General features: G+C 36.5%; 3 protein-coding genes across 3 annotated transcripts in view; all 3 read right to left on the bottom strand.

The window, feature by feature from the left end:
• Positions 1-18,610, bottom strand: part of LOC141605971 (uncharacterized) — a 168,395-nt gene that overhangs the window by 137,128 nt on the left and 12,657 nt on the right. The window contains exon 12 of the mRNA XM_074424925.1: positions 16,739-17,293. Coding sequence (XP_074281026.1) covers positions 17,265-17,293 — 29 coding nt within the window. The 3' untranslated portion in view covers positions 16,739-17,264. The remainder of the gene's footprint in view (positions 1-16,738; positions 17,294-18,610) is intronic.
• LOC141608254 (putative F-box/LRR-repeat protein At5g02700) lies at positions 12,633-13,472 on the bottom strand. Its single transcript, XM_074427617.1, has 3 exons — positions 13,278-13,472; positions 13,037-13,163; positions 12,633-12,877 (listed from the first exon to the last, which is right to left on the bottom strand). Exons 1-3 carry the CDS (start codon positions 13,470-13,472, stop codon positions 12,633-12,635), a joined length of 567 nt encoding a protein of 188 aa, XP_074283718.1.
• LOC141608253 (uncharacterized) lies at positions 15,735-16,442 on the bottom strand. The gene has a single exon (XM_074427616.1). It carries the CDS (start codon positions 16,440-16,442, stop codon positions 15,735-15,737), a length of 708 nt encoding a protein of 235 aa, XP_074283717.1.

The following is an 18,610-nucleotide window of genomic DNA, read 5'->3' as shown; positions in this document are numbered from 1 at the left end:
AAGCCCTAAGATGTTACTAATTTTAGGAAGTTATTATTTCAAGAAGTTTCTAAGTTTGGAAATTTTTTATTTTTGGAAGTTACTAAATGTGGAAGGTTTCCTTTTAAAGAAGATTTGAATAATGATTATTCATGCAGTAAATTTTAAATAACTTATTAAAAAATTTGGTATAAGTTTAGAATAATAGCTTAGGATATGCTTAGATTTTGCCATCAGCTAAATAACACTGATTTGGATTATCAGTGGTCCAACTGTGTGTCAAATGAGACCTCAAAAGATATGTACATACCTTAAACTAGTGCTTTGCACTGCGGACTAAGACGCCGCTCTATTATTGGTTGAGTAGCCTAGCTAGGACTTGGAGTTGGTTACCGACATCGTGACATTGAGCCTCGAAAACTTGGAATTAGTCACCGACAACGTAACACTGAGTTCCGAAGCTAGTTTGGTACTGCGGTACTGTAGCATAGTTCGAGTAAAAATCTATACTAAGATATTAAGCTGGTTTTCCATAAGAAGTATATTGATATTGGTATCTTACAGTTTGTTGTTTTTGAACTTTGATTTGGTTTATAATTGTTCAATACTTAATTATGTTTTTAAACATATTATGATTTGTTAAAGGTTTCAGTTTTTAAGTATTTGATAATTTTAGCATTTACTTGTTTTAACTTGATGAAATGTGGCTGGAAAAACGCGTGAGTTAATCGCCACTTATTGTGGTTGTTATGTCTATAACATGACATGTGATGGTTTTGATGGGGATCTGGTGTGAGCTAGTGAGTAGTAAATCCTACTCTTATGCTTTCGTTTTACTTCGGTTTTTGTTGAACATATTTTGAGGTTTTAAATTTTCGCCCTTTTTATCAAAAGTTGCAGTCGTATGGCTCACCTTTTCGGGAATGTTTCCCCTGGATTATTTTATTTTAATCAGAGTTTGATTATTTAGTTTTATCATTGTGTTTTTAATTCCATTCGACAATGTTTTCGCCACTGTTTTGCACTAGATTTATAGGGGATTACACCCAAGCCAATTATTTTTTCGAAACATCACTTCCTTTTTCCAAATAAGTCGTCGACCTTACACCATTGGTACCCTTTTTTTCGGGGTGTTTGGTTTTCTAGGTGTTTTTCCAATAAAAGGATGGCCAAAGTGTGGGAAATAATCTGTATACTTCCCTTAAACTAGAAGGATTATAACGAATTTAACAATGATGATTAAAGGTCATAAACAAAATACATAAACAAAGTATAAGGATTTAGAATTAACCTTCGGTCCTAGCAAAATTGGCCTAAGAACAATATCAAAATTGATATTCGCCTATTAGTTGCACCCAAGACGATCTGAGATATGCCCTTTGATTATGCTAGAAATCGATCTAAAATCTTCTGTAAAATTTAGTTGTTTTTGTATTTTTCTGATGAGAGAGGAGGCTAGGTCAAGAAAAAGAATTAGGGTAGAATAATTCTCTCCCTTTCTTTCTTATATTGACCGAGATTTGGAGTCAATTAGGAAAGAATAAATCTTAGGTATGTGTACCCTCACTATTACCACTATGACACATTCATCTTGATGATATTGAATATAACTGATTATATTTAATTACGAATTAACAGATTAATTCGTCCAAGCTAACATTATATATATTTAATTAAATATAACTCATTATATTTAATTTACGAATTGACAGTTAATTCGTCTCAACTAATATTATTTAATTTTCATTAAATAATTATCTCATCAACACATTGACTAACTTTTTAGTCATTTTGGGCATCAATGTGATTATATTTCTATAACCACATTTCTCAAACACATCCTATAGGTGTGACCTTTAGGGACCAGTTGATCACCGCCATCTGTATGATAATAACGTCAAACTTTCTAGCAAGCCAACCGTTATTAGGTAAACGTTAATCAACTGATTAAATATACGAAGTATACCCTTGTGAACCTGTAAGAGATTTACAAATGTTATCACACTAATTTGTGGAGGACACAAGCTCCAACAAACTCCCACTTGTCCTCACAAGTGTATGTGCGATAACCGATTCTCATATCCTATAAAATTTCTCCCACTCAATGTAAAACAATTTGCAAATACGTATTCACAAAGGTCGTATTTTAGAAGCGATCATCATCAAGGGTGGTTTCCCCGACTAGAGAGTAACTTAACTGATAACGAATCAACATTCGAGCATGGCCATGCATTTCAGTTACAACTCCTCGAGTGGCCCTGGCCCCTGAGAAATAACTATACTTGATAAGGGTTGGATATTTTCCTCAACTCGAATCCTGCAGATGTAAGCACAGTATGAAATGACCCAGAAAAAATCTACTTAGCCTCCAGTTACGGCAGACCGTGAGAAACAAACCAAAGTCACCCAAAAACTGCCTTAATCTCAAGAGACAGTCGATAGTCAAAAGAATCGACTCTAGGAACACAATGGATGTCCTATCCACAACCTGGCACCGAATGTTTTTAAACATTTAGGACTCCATTACGTTGTCACAAAAAGTTGTCCTACGAGGTATCGTCATAATCTCGCATCTGTGATCAATCAGTCAACCGTTTGACTTATGGCTCGTTGAACCCACCATCAATCGACTGCACAATATAATAGCCGGAGTTATCAGCTCACATTGGCGATTACGGACCAAAACAAATATAATGTAATTCAGTTCACTTTGTGGAGTTCAAAGTTGTCAGTACAATCCACATGAAAAAGAAAATATTATATATATAAAACGATGAAGTTATAAATAGTATATGAAAAAGATAATGTATCAAATTCATAATCAAGTACTACAACTCAGGAACATGTTTAATTCTCATGGAATTAACATGCCCTACATGCTTATCATAATTCAACGGTTTGGTAAGAGGATCTGCGATGTTATCATCCGTCGCAATCTTGTCAATCACTATCTCTTCTTGCTCCACGTAATCACGGATCAGGTGAGCCTTCCGAAGTACATGTCTAGATTTGTTGCTAGACTTTGGCTCCTTAGCCTGGAAGATGGCACCTCTATTGTCACAATAGATGGTGATCGGGTCATTCGAACTAGGAACTACCGAAAGCTCTTGTAAGAATTGACGCATCCATATCGCTTCCTTTGCTGCCTCCGAAGCGGCATAGTACTCGGATTCAGTAGTAGAATCTGCTACAACACTCTGTTTGGAACTCTTCCAGTTGACCGCAGCACCATTAAGAGTGAAAACGAACCCGGACTGAGATTTTGAATCATCTCGATCCGTTTGGAAGCTAGCATCTGCACAGAATCGGTTGCGCATAGCTTAGTATCGCCTCCATAAGTCAATACCCAATCCTTAGTCCTCCGTAGGTACTTGAGGATATTTTTGACTGCTATCCAGTGTGTTTCACCTGGAGTCTTTTGGTACCGACTCGTCATACTCAATGCATATGCCACGTCTGGACGTGTGAATATCATGGCATACATGATCGATCCTATTGCAGAAGCATAAGGAACACGACTCATGCGCTCAATACCTTCAGGCGTCGTGGGTGACTGAGACTTGCTCAACTGCATCCCAGTCGTCATAGGAAGGTTCCCCTTCTTGGAGTTGGTCATGCTGAACCTCTCAAGAACCTTATCTAGATAAGACTCCTGACTAAGTGATAACGTCCGTCGTGATCTATCTCGGTAGATACGGATTCCCAAAATACGCTGTGCCTCACCCAGATCTTTCATCTAGAAATGGTTCTTCAACCATTCTTTAACCGAAGAAAGGAGAGGAATGTCATTCCCAATCAAGAGTATGTCATCGATATACAATATCAAGAATACAATCTTGCTCCCACTCGACTTGATATATAAGCATGGTTCTTCGACCGGTCGAATAAAGCCATACTCTTTTATCACTTGGTCGAAACTATGATTCCAACTCCGAGAAGCTTGCTTAAGTCCATAAATGGAACGCTTAAGCTTGCATACTTTCTTAGGATGCTTAGGATCTATGAAACCTTCGGGTTGCACCATGTACAACTCTTCCTCCAAATAACCGTTTAAGAAGGCGGTTTTCACATCCATTTGCCAAATCTCATAATCATGAAATGCGGCAATCGCTAAGATTATCCGAATGGAACGTAACATGACTACAGGTGCAAAAATCTCATCATAATGCAATCCTTGCACTTGAGTGAAACCTTTTGCCACAAGTCGTGCCTAATAGATATCTGGTTGCGCGTCTACAGAACGCTTTATTTTGTAAAGCCATTTGCAATGTAGAGGTTTTACGTTATTAGGTAAATCAACTAGATCCCATACGTTATTCTCATACATGGAGTCCATCTCGGATTGCATGGCTTCAAGCCATAGCTTTGAGTCGGAACAGGCCATAACACCTTTATAGGTTGCGGGTTTATTACTTTCCAGAAGTAAAACGTCATTCTCCTCGACCATACCAATGTATCTGTCCGGAGGATGAGAGTCTCTACCCGACCTCCTAGGTTCCTCAGGAATATTAACCGTATCATCAGTTGGAGGTACAGCTTCCTCCATCTGTTCCTCGGTCGTTGGTTCTGGAATCTCCGACAGCTCGAAGGTTCTATTACTCGTCTTGTTCTCGAGAAATTCTTTCTCTAAAAACGTCGCACTAGCCGCAACAAAAACTCGATGTTCGGTAGGCGAATAGAAGTAATGACCAAATGTTCCTTTTGGATAACTTATAAAGTATGTCTTGACCGATCGCGGGCCGAGCTTATCCTCGTGTCTCCACTTGACATAAGCCTCGCAGCCCCAAACCCGAATAAAGGACAAGTTGGGGACCGTTCCCTTCCACATTTCATATGGAGTCTTGTCGACAGCTTTAGACGGACTTCGGTTAAGTATAAGAGCAGCTGACAAAAGAGCATAACCCCATACTGAATCAGGCACTACCGTGTGACTCATCATGGATCGAACCATATCAAGTAAGGTTCGATTTCTCCGTTCGGACACACCATTCAATTGAGGTGTTCCGGTGGAGTTAATCGCAAAACGAGTCCACAGTCTTTGGTGTTGATCAAACTCATTTGAAAGATATTCGCCACCCCGATCTGAACGGAGTGCTTTAATCTTTCTACCCAGTTGGTTCTGTACCCTATTCTGGTATTCCTTGAATTTCTCAAAGGACTCACTTTTATGCTTCATTAAGTAGACATATCCGTATCTACTCAAATCGTCCGTGAAAGTGATAAAATATCTATAGCCATCTCTAGCGGTAATTGACATAGGTCCACATACGTCCGTATGTATGAGTCCTAATAGGTCACTAGCGCGCATTCCAACACCTTTGAAGGAAATTCGAGTCATGTTGCCAATGAGACGTGATTCACACGTGCCATATGCAGAAAATCCGAATGAGGGAATAGTCCCATTATCGACGAGTTTCTTTACGCGTTTCTCATTTATGTGTCCCATTCGACAATGCCATAGATAGGTTTGATCTTTGTCACCAACCTTTAATTTCTTATTATTCATGTGTAATACTTCCGTGGTTTGATCTAAGATATAAATTCCATTCATGGAAACTGCTTTGCCATAAATCATTTCATTAAAAGAGAAAATACAACTATTGTCCTTTATTGAAAATGTAAAACCGTCTTTAGCAAGTACGGAAACTTAAATAATATTCTTAAATAAACTGGGTACATAGTAACAGTTATTTAAAGATAACTCAAAACCACTAGGGAGTTGGATTACATATGTTCCCTTCGAGGCAGCAGCAACTCGTGCTCCATTCCCGACTCGCAGGTCCACATCACCTTTTTCGAGAGGTATGATGTTCTTTAGGCCCCGCAAATGATTACACAGATGAGAACCACAACCAGTATCTAGTACCCAAGTTCCGAAACTTGCATGGTTAATCTCAATCATATGAATATAAGATGACATACCAACAGGAACGACGCGGCCTGCCTTGATGTCCTCACGGTAGACGGGACAGTTCCTCCTCCAATGTTCAGTCTTGTGACAATGGTGGCACTCTATGTCACCGCCCTTGCTCTTTGTCTTGCCCTGTGAGCCACTAGTCTCACCAGGCGCACTCTTACCGTTTCCTGGTTTCTTGAACTTTGGCTTACCTACAGCTAGGTCGCCATGAGCCTTGCCCTTACCTTTACTCTTGTTGTGAATCGTGAGAACATGGTGCTTCATGCTCCCACTCAATTTCATATCCTTCTCGGTCTGTACGAGAAGGGAGTGTAGCTCATGAGGACTCTTTTTCAAGTCATTCATGTAGTAGTTCGCCCTGAAAAGGGCAAAACCATCGTGAAGAGAATGAAGCATTCGGTCAATGACAATGCTCTCACTGATTCTACAATTCAGTGACTCCAGTTTCTCGACATTCTCAATCATGTGAAGAATGTGTGGGCTAACCGGTTGGCCCTTCTGGAGTTTCGCATCAAAGAAGCGACAGGTATGCTCATATGTGATGATTCTCGGTGCCTTTGAGAACTCATTAGTGAGCGTGGTGAAAATCTTGTTTGCACCTTGGGCAATGAAGCGTCTCTGCAAATTGGTTTCCATTGCAAAGATGAGTACGTTCTTTATCGAACCCGCTTCCATAACGAAATCACTATAAGCGAGTGACTCGTTGGCTCCTGCATTTGGGCCTGGGTTGACCGGTATTGGCTCGATTAAATACCGAGCTTACCGTCGCAATGGCGGCATTCCGTAGTGCCGCCTCCCGGTCCGCAAAGTTGGACCCATCATTCTTCGATCGCGTGGACCGATTCATTTGGTCCATGAATACTTTTAGCCAGGATGAACGATCTAGTGTGGCACTAGGCATTGGGATTGCGTTATTTCCAGCCATTTGTTGTAACAGTATTATTGATAATAAGCGTGTTCTTTACTGCGAAAGAAGAATAAAATAATAAGCATGCATCGTTTTTATTTTAAGTCTAATGAACTAATGTCATAACGCGAAAACTCAAAAACATTTATACAATTGACCTCTCTCAAGAATTATATAAATGACCCCAAGACTCAATTCTCTGTAAATTGATAAGCTAACCTGTTAGCTAATTCTACCGTTAGAATTCCTGGTCGATAAATTTTTGTAAATTCTATCTTTAGTCCATCATAATCACGAGAAACTTTTCGGACTATGATGTTGAGGTAAACTAAGTCAACACAACTACTTATCCAACGTAGAAGGGGTCATATTAGGCCTACCGACGAAGAAGGGACTCATAGATGTTTGCCCTTATAAAGACTAATCTCAATTTCCGTTTTTAGAGGAAGATCCCATCACTATTTTTAATTCATTTTAAGTGAACTATAATCTAGCATGCGAGAATGATTTAAACTAAAGTGATGGCTTATAGACTGTGACATCTGCATGTCCATGAAAACTAACAAACAACTATATGAGTCAATTTTCATGCATTTTAGTAGTAGGTGGTTTGGTTTTAGGCGGAATATGATGCAATTACTAGCATGTGAATGAAAAGCAATAAAATGAAAAAAACGTAAAAAAAACAGTAAAAGTCCTAGTGTGGCCTATCCTATCAAAATGAACAATAAATACAAGTTTGGAATCCATCATTGGACCCGAGAAGCTTGTCTTGATGTTCCATCTTGATCCATGTAGCGGGAGTGAGCTTGAATCTTCATCTTTAGTCTTCTTTGAAATTACAATAATTAAAATTACATAATTAACCTATTAATTACATTCTAATTTCAAAAACCCAAAACTAAAAAAAAGGAGATTCGAGATCTCATAATTACATAAAAATCATGTTTCCTTCATTACGAAAACATGATTGACTAAGGCCACACTAAGTATTACATAATACAACTGATTGCAAAAATTAAATACGTAAATAAAATTCATTCATTCGATTCATTCAACAAAATTAAAAGCATCAACTAAAAATAAATTAAACATACATTACACAATTCATTAATTATGTTGATTAATTTATCCAAACCACCTATTTAAATTAAATTAAGTGACAATTCCGCAATTTAATCACATTAATTTCATTTCAATCCATATTAAACTTGTAATATGAATTCCTATCCGTCAAAATTTTAAACCGCTTTAAAATAACTCGGTATCATAAAATTGTGAACCGATTCACAATAACTAATTGGCCAAAATAAAAAAAATAAAAAAATTTAATTCTAAATCCTTATACTTTGTTTATGTATTTTGTTTATGACCTTTAATCATCATTGTTAAATTCGTTATAATCCTTCTAGTTTAAGGGAAATATACAGATTATTTCCCACAAGTGGTATCAGAGCAATATCAAAATTGATATTCGCCTATTAGTTGCACCCAAGACGATCTGAGATATGCCCTTTGATTATGCTAGAAATCGATCTAAAATCTTCTGTAAAATTTAGTTGTTTTGTGTTTTTCTGATGAGAGAGGAGGCTAGGTCAAGAAAAAGAATTAGGGTAGAATAATTCTCTCCCTTTCTTTCTTATACTGACCGAGATTTGGAGTCAATTAGGAAAGAATAAATCTTAGGTATGTGTACCCTCACTATTACCACTATGACACATTCATCTTGATGATATTAAATATAACTGATTATATTTAATTACGAATTAACATATTAATTCGTCCAAGCTAACATTATATATATTTATCTAAATATAACTTATTATATTTAATTTACGAATTGATGATTAATTAAATCTCAACTAATATTATTTAATTTTCATTAAATAATTATCTCATCAACACATTGACTAACTTTTTAGTCATTTTGGGCATCAATGTGATTATATTTCTATAACCACATTTCTCAAACACATCCTATAGGTGCGACCTTTAGGGACCAGTTGATCACCGCCATCTGTATGATAATAACGTCAAACTTTCTAGCAAGCCAACCGTTATTAGGTAAACGTTAATCAACTGATTAAATATACGAAGTATACCCTTGTGAACCTGTAAGAGATTTACAAATGTTATCACACTAATTTGTGGAGGACACAAGCTCCAACACCAAGTACACAATAAGAATCTGGAGTGGACCAAGCCCAAGCGATCAGGCGTTATAGCGAAGATATAAGTGCGAGCTGATATAAGGGAAGTTACAAATCAGAGGTTAATTAACGGTTGCTACGAAAGATGTCAGTTACCATCACTTTTTGGATAATATGGAAATCCTATATAAATAGAAGATTGGTGTCAGGGAAGAGGACAACAAACACAACCGAAATAACTACAACAACTGATCTATGTTTTAGATATTAGCATCTTAGCTTATCTTAGTTAGCGCGAACCTTGGCTATAACTGCTCTCCTATGAACTCTCTGTCATGTAATCTCTTGGTTATAATTGCTCTCCGTTATATTTTTATGTACATTTGGTATACCATGTTATATAAGTATCTATATGAAAGATTTAACATGTTCATAATTAGTGTTGCTTCAATACAAGTAATTGTTTTCAATTAGACCCGTACACTAATTTGCTTGTATAGAAGCAAACACTAATTATGAATAATAATATGATAACTCTTGCCCTTTATTCCGAGGGTGCACCCTTTTAGAATTTACCCTTAGAAGAAGAACTAAAGAGGTACGCGATCAACTGAACCATGAGTTGTCCCCTTGGGGCTAACTCCAAAGCAATAATCTCAAGCTACATACTTTTAACTCTGTCTTAAACCACAAGCCAACTTCTATTATCCAACAAAACTTAATTTATACACACGACAATTCGACTCTAACACATAATTTACTAATAAAGTATGGAGTTACTAAGGATTAACTTTACCTTATTAATATATCATATTTAACTAAAGTAGCTTTAGAAACGCTCCTCTACAACAACTGAGTTTAACATACAACACATAATAATTATTAGTAAACTCACTAATGTATTAATTATTATACAATTTATCTAATTAAATGGTTTAATCAACTTAATTGCGCAATTCCATGCTTCTAGTTTAAATATCAAAGCTGCACATTTACGGAGTATTAATCTATACTCAAAAGCATTTTATGTTTACATGGTGGTACACTAACCTCTATTTACCCGACCCACGCACAAAAACCGAGTAACTCTCTAACTTAAACTCAATGCACAACCAACCTCGGCTCTATTTATAACCTCACTCACCACCAACCCCGACTCCATATATAACCTCACGCCTCACCAACACACGACAGTCCCAACACCCTTTTACATCAGTTTCAGCCCCGCAATACATGCCCAAACACAAGGAACTTAACCTCTCACAACCCAAACACGCCAGTAAAACGCCTTGCACCACACGACCAACATAGCCACACAAACTTCAACACCCTGACTAACACATTGTAAAAGTTTCGTTTATTAAAGGGTATTTTACAAGCTTGGAGGTCTATTTATGCCACACCTCTCATAATTAGCCCTCCATTAGTTGGTACCATTATCTGACCGGTACATCACATGGCCTATACTAGGACCATAACAGTCGATTTTTTTAGTCAAGTCGATATTAATTATACGAGACCAATACAATTGATATAACTAATATCCAATTTTTTTTTTTTTTTTTAAGAAAGTCAGAAAAACGGCACAATTGCTCATTCAACCTCTCAAAGTACAAGGATTCGATGCCATGTTAGAGAGACAAGACTTAAACTAAACATTTAGGGAAAAAAAAAAGATGTAAGATACCTAGACAGAGTGAAGAGTTTATGATTCTAAGTACCTAAGAGGGGAAGGGGTGAATTAGGTACTATTTAAAAAATTTCAATTTGATCTTTATTGAATTAAAGTAAGCTGATTAATGATATAAGGAACAAGTGGATACATCAAATAAATTGAGTAATTAGAAGTGTATCACGTTTGTTGAAGAAGATTGCTCAAATGAAAAACAATGGTTGTTCTGACTGTTGGTTGTTTGTCTTAACAAATAAGATTAAGGCTACAAACCAAATCAACAGTATTCAGGATCGTTGTTAAAGAAGAAAGCAAATGAAGTACGAGTAAAATAAATGCACCGGAATTGAAAGTAACGAGAGATCAACACAATGTTTTTGAATTGGTTCGGCCAACGCTCTAAGGGCCTAGTCCAATCTTCTTTTTATTGATTAGTTAAGTGATCTACTCCGACAACCTAAAGCCCTTACAATAAAAAGGACCAATAACCTACTCCGGTTGCGACAATATTTCAAAAATTACTCCGTCTAAGAACTCGACACTCTACCTTGGTATGTTTACACGATCAAGTTTCCTCAAACTGATTCAAGAAGAATTGATAAGGACAACTTATTGATCAAACGATTCTAGATAAAAGAATATGATATTTAAAACAACGGTAGTAAAGACTGTTGCACTTGAAGACTTGGAATATTTTGAAAACAAGAGAAATGCTTTTAAGCTTTTAAAACACTTTGAAATTCTCAGAAAAAGTCTTAAGAAATGAATGAGAAGAGTGTTCCTTTTATAGAGGGGTCAACTAGGGTTTCAAGGTCAAGACAATTGATAGAAAACAAATATAATTGACTTTTCCAAGTTTTCACAAGAAAGAGTATTCTTCCAATGGTGAAAGATGAAAAGAGGTTTTGTAACCATCCAAAATGGTCTTTGTATCAAATCAAAGAACAATAATTGACAACAATTGATCGGGACGGAGGAAGTATATATGTAAATCAAGAAGTACACCCATTCCATCTAGGGTCACATTTTACCTAAAAAGATAATCAATATAAACAAGAAAACCAACAAAGAATTCAACGAGTTATGATACAGTTGGGTTGGGTCATGTCAAGTCACACTTGACGAGGTTATATGAGAAGTGGAACAGTCACCCAACACCTGCTTAGGGTGATGCATTATGTCAAGGGGTAAAGTTCCTCCACCACCCCCTCGCATCAAAGCAAAGCATCCCAATTCTACCATTTTTATAAGGGAGATTTTGAATTACGGCGATAACAAGACCTGTAAAGTTAATTTCATAGGACAGCAAAGCAGATAATCAAATAGAGCAGACAACTACTACACGAGCACACCACCATGCAACATAGCATGGTTAGTCAAGTTATTTGGAAGAATATTAGGCTGGCAACAGCAAGCAACATACCTTAGCAGTCAAATTATGTGAACTTGTTATTGACAGAATATCAGGCTGACAACACCAAAACAGTCTATCCATAAATCCCGTAAGTGAAGATTCCGTAGAGGCCCAAGCACTTTTTTTCACGTAGCTTTAGCTCTTTGACTCTGTATGACGGGCCAATAACCACATTCCTTAGTTGCTCCTCCTCTATCTCAAATTCTCAATCTACAGAAGCCAACATAGTCTTAGGCAAGTAAATAAATCATCAAACGGGTATAAAGTCATACCTCGAGAGATCTAGGCAACTCAATCAACAAAGATTTGAAGGCGTTTGTTTCTACGAGAAACTCCTTTAGCTTAAGAAGCCAAACTGTAGTGATACAATCCAACACCAACAACAGGAAAAATTGAGCATTGCAATGATCTAGCTAGCACTCTGCTCAACAAGAGAGGGGTCTCTAATTCACAGTTGCAACTGTAACCTCTATTAAGTCTAAGCCCTCAACTATTTTAAGTTCCTTGAGCGAAGTGCTTGAGACTTTAATGCATTTCAGCTTTGTGCATGCAGCTAATACTAAGCGTTCTAAAGCTACAAGCCCGTGAGCCAACTAAAAAACTGTATCATCTGTTATAATAGCACAAACAATATCCAACTTTTTCAAGCTCTTCAACGCAACCACATTCATGCTCCATGGCCACGTAATACTATAAAAGAGACCATGGTATACAAACGTTCTAGGTGGGGAAGCTTTGAAGTTTAATTGCATTATTTCACCATCAACAAATTTGATTGCCTCGTTCACTTTTCTTGTCCAAGGAAGTGAAAGTGTTTCAATCTCTTCTATTGTAATATCTAATTCAACCAAGGGGCTAAAAGTGATATTTGAGAGATATAAGTTCCATGGTCTCATAATATGGCATCACTACATTCCCACAAGTCAAAACTTTCAACGATTTTGACCGAAATAGAATCTCAGACAGCATGTTGTCTGGTGAATGTTTGATCATGTGCCTTGAATTCCAATTTCCAACTCCTCGATTTGACTTTTCACCACAATCTTCAACCATTTATCAACCAAAAGTTCTATATTTTCATTCACCATAGGAAGCTCAAGGTTAAGTTTCATTATTCCATACTTCTGAGTGAAATACCTTTACATAGTCCTATATATGAACCCCAGAAAACTCTGAAATCTGAATCGTATCAGTGTCATAATAAAATTAAAATCATATTTCGAACTGTTCCAATGTACCTTAAAGTACTGAAGCTGGAAATCCAAAACTGGAATAGAAGACCAAACATCATACCACCTCTTAGACAATACACTAGCGCGACAAACCTCTTTGGTATCGAGTATTGGGAGAATATTATGCAGGATAAAATCCGGAAGATCCGAAATTCTATCAACTGTACCCCTTTGCATCTTTGCTACATTTTCCCCAAACATCGTGATTTTTTCACAAGAATTTCGTCGAACAATTGGCATACACTATCTAGATTCCCAGTCTTTAGCTAAACTAACAAATATCCAATTCATAATTCTTGTTCATATCTTTACTACAGATTAAAATTCTGACATACCCATCTCAACAACTACAGTTATGCAAAATAGTCAAGTAATAAAATAAAATAAAACTGGAAGATAAGAAAACACAAGAGTATGCCATAAGGGTTTTAATCAATCGTACACATGGGAAAAAATTAATCCCGAGACTACGGAAAAATGTGGTGAAGAGCAAGGGTTTAAAGAATACAGAAAGGGGGCTTCAATTGTTCAAGTATCAACTACGAGTATGAATTATCTATTGGCGCCAAATCTGTTTATTTTTCTCCCTCGTAACTGTACTTTTCTTAATTGAAGATCTTAGACTTTTATGTTAGGAAATATCTTTAGATATTATATGAATGTCCATATATTACTATCTCTTTAGAAAATATTCTATTACCATATTCCGATGTACTTTTGTACTATATATACCTTTTCCTATGAATAAAGCTATACTTTTTCTGGTCTCCATATTCTCTCTATAACTCTCTACTAGTGTAACACCCGTGAAAATTCACGGTGTTGTATACTTTTTTTTTAAAGGAGACGTTATATTATAATAACTTAGATAATCGATTATGTAATTTTATGAAAATGTACAGATTTTTATAAATAAAAATAAAAATCGATAAATATATATAAGGGCATTTTAAAATATTGTTGACAATAAAGAATAAGTTAAAAAAATGAAAATGTGAATAGGGGGAATACCCGTAATTCTATAGTAAATATGAAACGTTTAACGAAGATTTAAGTAAGAACATTATATAAGTTAGAACTGAAATATTTAGGATATGAAAAATTATTGACGTAAGTAAAATTAATAAAACTGAAATTTTCACAAAATGAAAAGACTGAAAACCGAGTAGACCAAATTGTTGCGTAAAGTAGGTATAGTTAATTTAAATTTACATTAAAAAAAAAAAAAAAAAAAAAAAAAAAAACAAAACAAAAACCAATCAAGCCTTATCTTCTACCTCTCCCCTCATATCTCCCTCACCCAATAACGCATTTCAATATTTCATCCACATTTCAGCCATTTCATCTCCATTTCAGCCATTTCGTTCTTCCATTTCCCTTCTTCTCTCCTCATTTCGTCGTCCTTCTTTTCAGATTTACATTTCAAAGACAATTTTCAATTAATGAGAAGCAATTTTCAGATCAAAATTGCGAAAATTGGTAGATTCGTAGCAAAAAATTGAAGATGAAGGAGATTTTTCCGGCGATTGGTTCGAAAAAATGAAGATTGGGTACATGCAATGAAAAGGTGATCATTAAGTCAATTTTTTCGATTTTTTTTCCTTTTTCTAATTACTGTTATAATGGCAATTTGTGATTTACACGTTTTTTATGATTGCATGTTACCATTTGATGCACTTAATGAGGGAAGAAAATAGTGGTTAGTCCAGATCTGTGAAAACCGATTGTATAGCTAATGCTAATCAACTTGAGAGAGTCCTACCTGAACCGATATAGACAGCGGTCTATATCTTTGGAACTTATGGTATGTGCCTCTCTTTGCCATTAGTTATATATTCAATTGTTCTGTTTAGCTGATCAAATTATAGTTGTTTCAAGGTTGTCTGTTAAAATGTCAAGTCTCTGTGTTATGTGAATAGGGGGAATACCCGTAATTCAATTGTTCTGTTTAGAATTTTGTTGTTGGAAATTTATATTGTTATTTGTCAAAATATCAATAGTTTTTTTTTCATATTATTAATTATACGTTAGTTACAGATGTTTAGAATTTTCTTAAATGTTAATCTTGCATCAACTTCTAGGACGAAAATTTCTTAAATCTTAATCTTGCATGAACTTAAAAATGTTTAGTTTCTTAAAAATTAGCCTCGTAAAATTTTAACTTTATGTTTAGAATTCGTTAATTGTTCATGATATAAATTGACAATTAAATAGTGCATTAATTTAAAAATGTTAAAAATACATAGGTTCTTGCATTCGTTTAAAAATGTTTATTTTCTTAATTCTCATGAAATGTAAAAGTTTTGTAGAGAGTTCACATGCAGCACCAACTTAATTTTCAAAAAGGATAGCCATTTTGAAAAGAGTAAAAGATAACAAACGTCAAACATTAAGCAATTAGAAGAAATTCAAATACAATCTACAATAGAGTAAAATCTGATATTAGGATAGTCTCGGACAATCTCATAATTTCTCGAAAATCTCCTTGTAAACAACATTAGTTGTTGTAGAAGTCATGCCTTTGTCTTCATCTAAAATAAGGACTTTCAGACCTTTCTTACTTGTAACCCGCGAGAGAGCAACGTAACTGTTGTCCATGGGTAAAGACGGTCTAGGAAGATAAAGACCAACACGGGATAGAGATTGCCCTTGGCTCTTGTTAATAGTCATTGCAAAGCAAACTGCCAAAGGAAATTGTCTTCTTTCAAACTTAATTGGGAATCTAGTGGTGTCTGAAGGGGTCAAGGTGATGCGGGGAATATACACTTTACTGCCAATATGACTTCCAGAAATAACAGTTGCACCTATAACTCGTTTTCCTAAATGAGTTACCTCTAGTCGGGTGCCATTGCACAAACCATTTGCTTGGTCAATGTTTCTAAGAAGCATGACTATAGCACCAACTTTAAGCTTTAGGTTGTGATTTGGGAGACCAGAGCATCTAATAGTGTTTAGAAACTCAGTGGAACAGAGTTCCCGAACCCCACCGTTTGTCTCTTCTTTACTTATTTCATCTGAGCTTAGGTATTCTTTCTCTTCCATATCAATTTGATCCAATACAAACTCGTTTACCAACTCCACGATATCGTGAGTAGGAGCAAGGACAGCCCTTTCCTTGAAGTATTGAGGGTCACCTAAGTGTTCTTTTAAAGATGGATGTAACACCCCCATACTCCAAGTGCCTTACCAGGACCACCCAGGTATAAGGATGTTACCATCTCGGTTACCCGAGGCAATGATAATCATAAGACAATAAAGAAACATATTTAAATAGTAAATATAATTTAAGTGATTACATATCTCAAACCAAAACTGTCAAAGGAATTACAGAGTACTCAAATCGTCTACTGATAAAACTATCAAGCTACTAGACATCGTCGACACGGCGGAAGACTTCTAAGCGCAACGTGATGACTCATCCCGGTTATCCCGTACGCATCATATCATACCGCTCAATAATCGCTCACCACCCCGAATGGATCACCAGCGATTTTAAAACATTTAAAAGCGGGGTCGATACTATTTACATAAGTTATATATCAACAAGATCAACAACCAACACAAACTCAAGCAATCATACACAATCGGGCACTCCACTCCATCTCCGTCACCGATCGTCCACTTTGGACCGACCCGCCGTGGGGGACCGCAGCCGTTCCCACCTAAGCCCGCTCATCATACCGAGCGATAAGCCTGTCCCATTAATGTGCACATCCCCTTCCGTGGCGGGTTTCACGAAGGGCGAAACTAGGGCGTGAAGCCACTCCCGCAAGTGACTCCACTCAGCCGAGAACGCATCTCGAGAACCACAGACAAACAATCACAATCACAATATCAACAACCGTCTGAACCAATCAACAATGTATAAGCACAACCGTCTGAATCAATCAATCACACTAATTACAAAGACAATCACCACACATTATGTAAGTAATCGAGTAGGAAACCCTACCGGAACAAAGAACACAATCAGACGGTCTCAACAAATTTGTATCAAAATTCCTCTCCTACGAATCCTCCTCCTAACATATAATCATGCAATTGCTACCAATCAAGAAACATAACAAAAAACCCTCAATCCCAAAATTAGGGTTTAACGAAACTTAACGAAATACTATAAAATTAGTATGTAGATCTTACCCTCGACGCAAGGATCACAAAGGTATAAAGAAAGATAAAATCCGACCTTCCAAGCTCCGGGATTTGCCAACAATGCGATTGATGCGAAGAACGTAGTTTGTTTTCTCTTTTGAAAGCAATTAGGTTTATAAAAGTGTTTAAAGAAAGTGACGGAAGTAATTATATACCAAATCGCACTATTAACAAAACCCGACAATTCATCACCCCGTAAACCGGCTACTCGATCGAGTATCTGAGGTACTCGATCGAGTCCGCTACTCTATCAGTACCTAAGGCTACTCGATTGAGTACCCCGCTACTCTATCGAGTACCTAAGGCTACTCGATAGAGTACCCTACAGTCGAAATTATTTTAAAAAAACAAAACACCCTTACTCGACAGAGTAAGGCCTACTCGATAGAGTACCCAGAGGCTCATAAAACCGTAGTATTACAGTCTTCCCTCCTTAAAACGAACTTCGTCCCCGAAGTTCAACCCATACATAAAAACAAACATACTAACTCGGTTAAGACGCAACAAAGCTACTAAGAACTTAAAACAACACCCCAACTTATAAAACATGAAACCATGAACTCTTAACACAAACTCCACCAACTATTCCTACCTCCACATATCGCTCACGATGTCGTATCAACTACATCATAAACTCTCCCAACACTAACTTCATACACTACCAACTACCATCCACTAATGCTGCTAGCTCCATAATATATCATCCACTACCAAATCCAATATCAAGACACTCATAGAAATTAAACGGAATGTTACATTCTACCACCCTTAAAAGGAACTTCGTCCTCGAAGTTTACTCACACTCATAACCTCATCATTCAACTGTCAACACTAGTGAAATATTCTCACACTCCTAAACATCACGCTACTACAAGCACGACCATGGCCTTTTAACAACATCAACCACAATATATACAAATCCATACCTTATGCTACACCAACACTCTACTTCCAATTATACTACCATATGTACAACCATCAAAATCTCTTTTATCGCATCCTACTCCTCTTAAGATAAATGTTACGTCCTCGTAACTCACTAATACTAAATCTTAGATATATCTTTTCATTTTCTCATCACCACCGCATGTCAAAGATAATCACCTATAACCTAAACACTCGCCATGCACATATCCAAGGCTTTCTTACTTAAGCATTTTTCATACCTCAACTCATACGGCACACCA

The sequence above is a fragment of the Silene latifolia genome, chromosome 10 (assembly GCF_048544455.1).
Source record: "Silene latifolia isolate original U9 population chromosome 10, ASM4854445v1, whole genome shotgun sequence".
Classification (NCBI taxonomy): Eukaryota; Viridiplantae; Streptophyta; class Magnoliopsida; order Caryophyllales; family Caryophyllaceae; genus Silene; species Silene latifolia.
The sequence above is the reverse complement of the archived record's forward strand: the minus strand, read 5'-3'. Positions and strand labels throughout refer to the sequence as shown.

What these genes read in the sequence shown, in the direction of transcription:
- LOC141608254 (XM_074427617.1), bottom strand. Translation starts at nt 13,472, where the DNA reads ATGTTTGGGGAAAATGTAGCAAAGATGCAAAGGGGTACAGTTGATAGA. An exon ending in TCCAGCTTCAGTACTTTAAG is followed by an intron (nt 13,164 to 13,277) that starts GTACATTGGAAC and finishes TATTTCACTCAG; the next exon opens with AAGTATGGAATAATGAAACT. An exon ending in GTTGGAAATTGGAATTCAAG is followed by an intron (nt 12,878 to 13,036) that starts GCACATGATCAA and finishes TGGTTGAATTAG; the next exon opens with ATATTACAATAGAAGAGATT.
- LOC141608253 (XM_074427616.1), bottom strand. Translation starts at nt 16,442, where the DNA reads ATGGGGGTGTTACATCCATCTTTAAAAGAACACTTAGGTGACCCTCAA.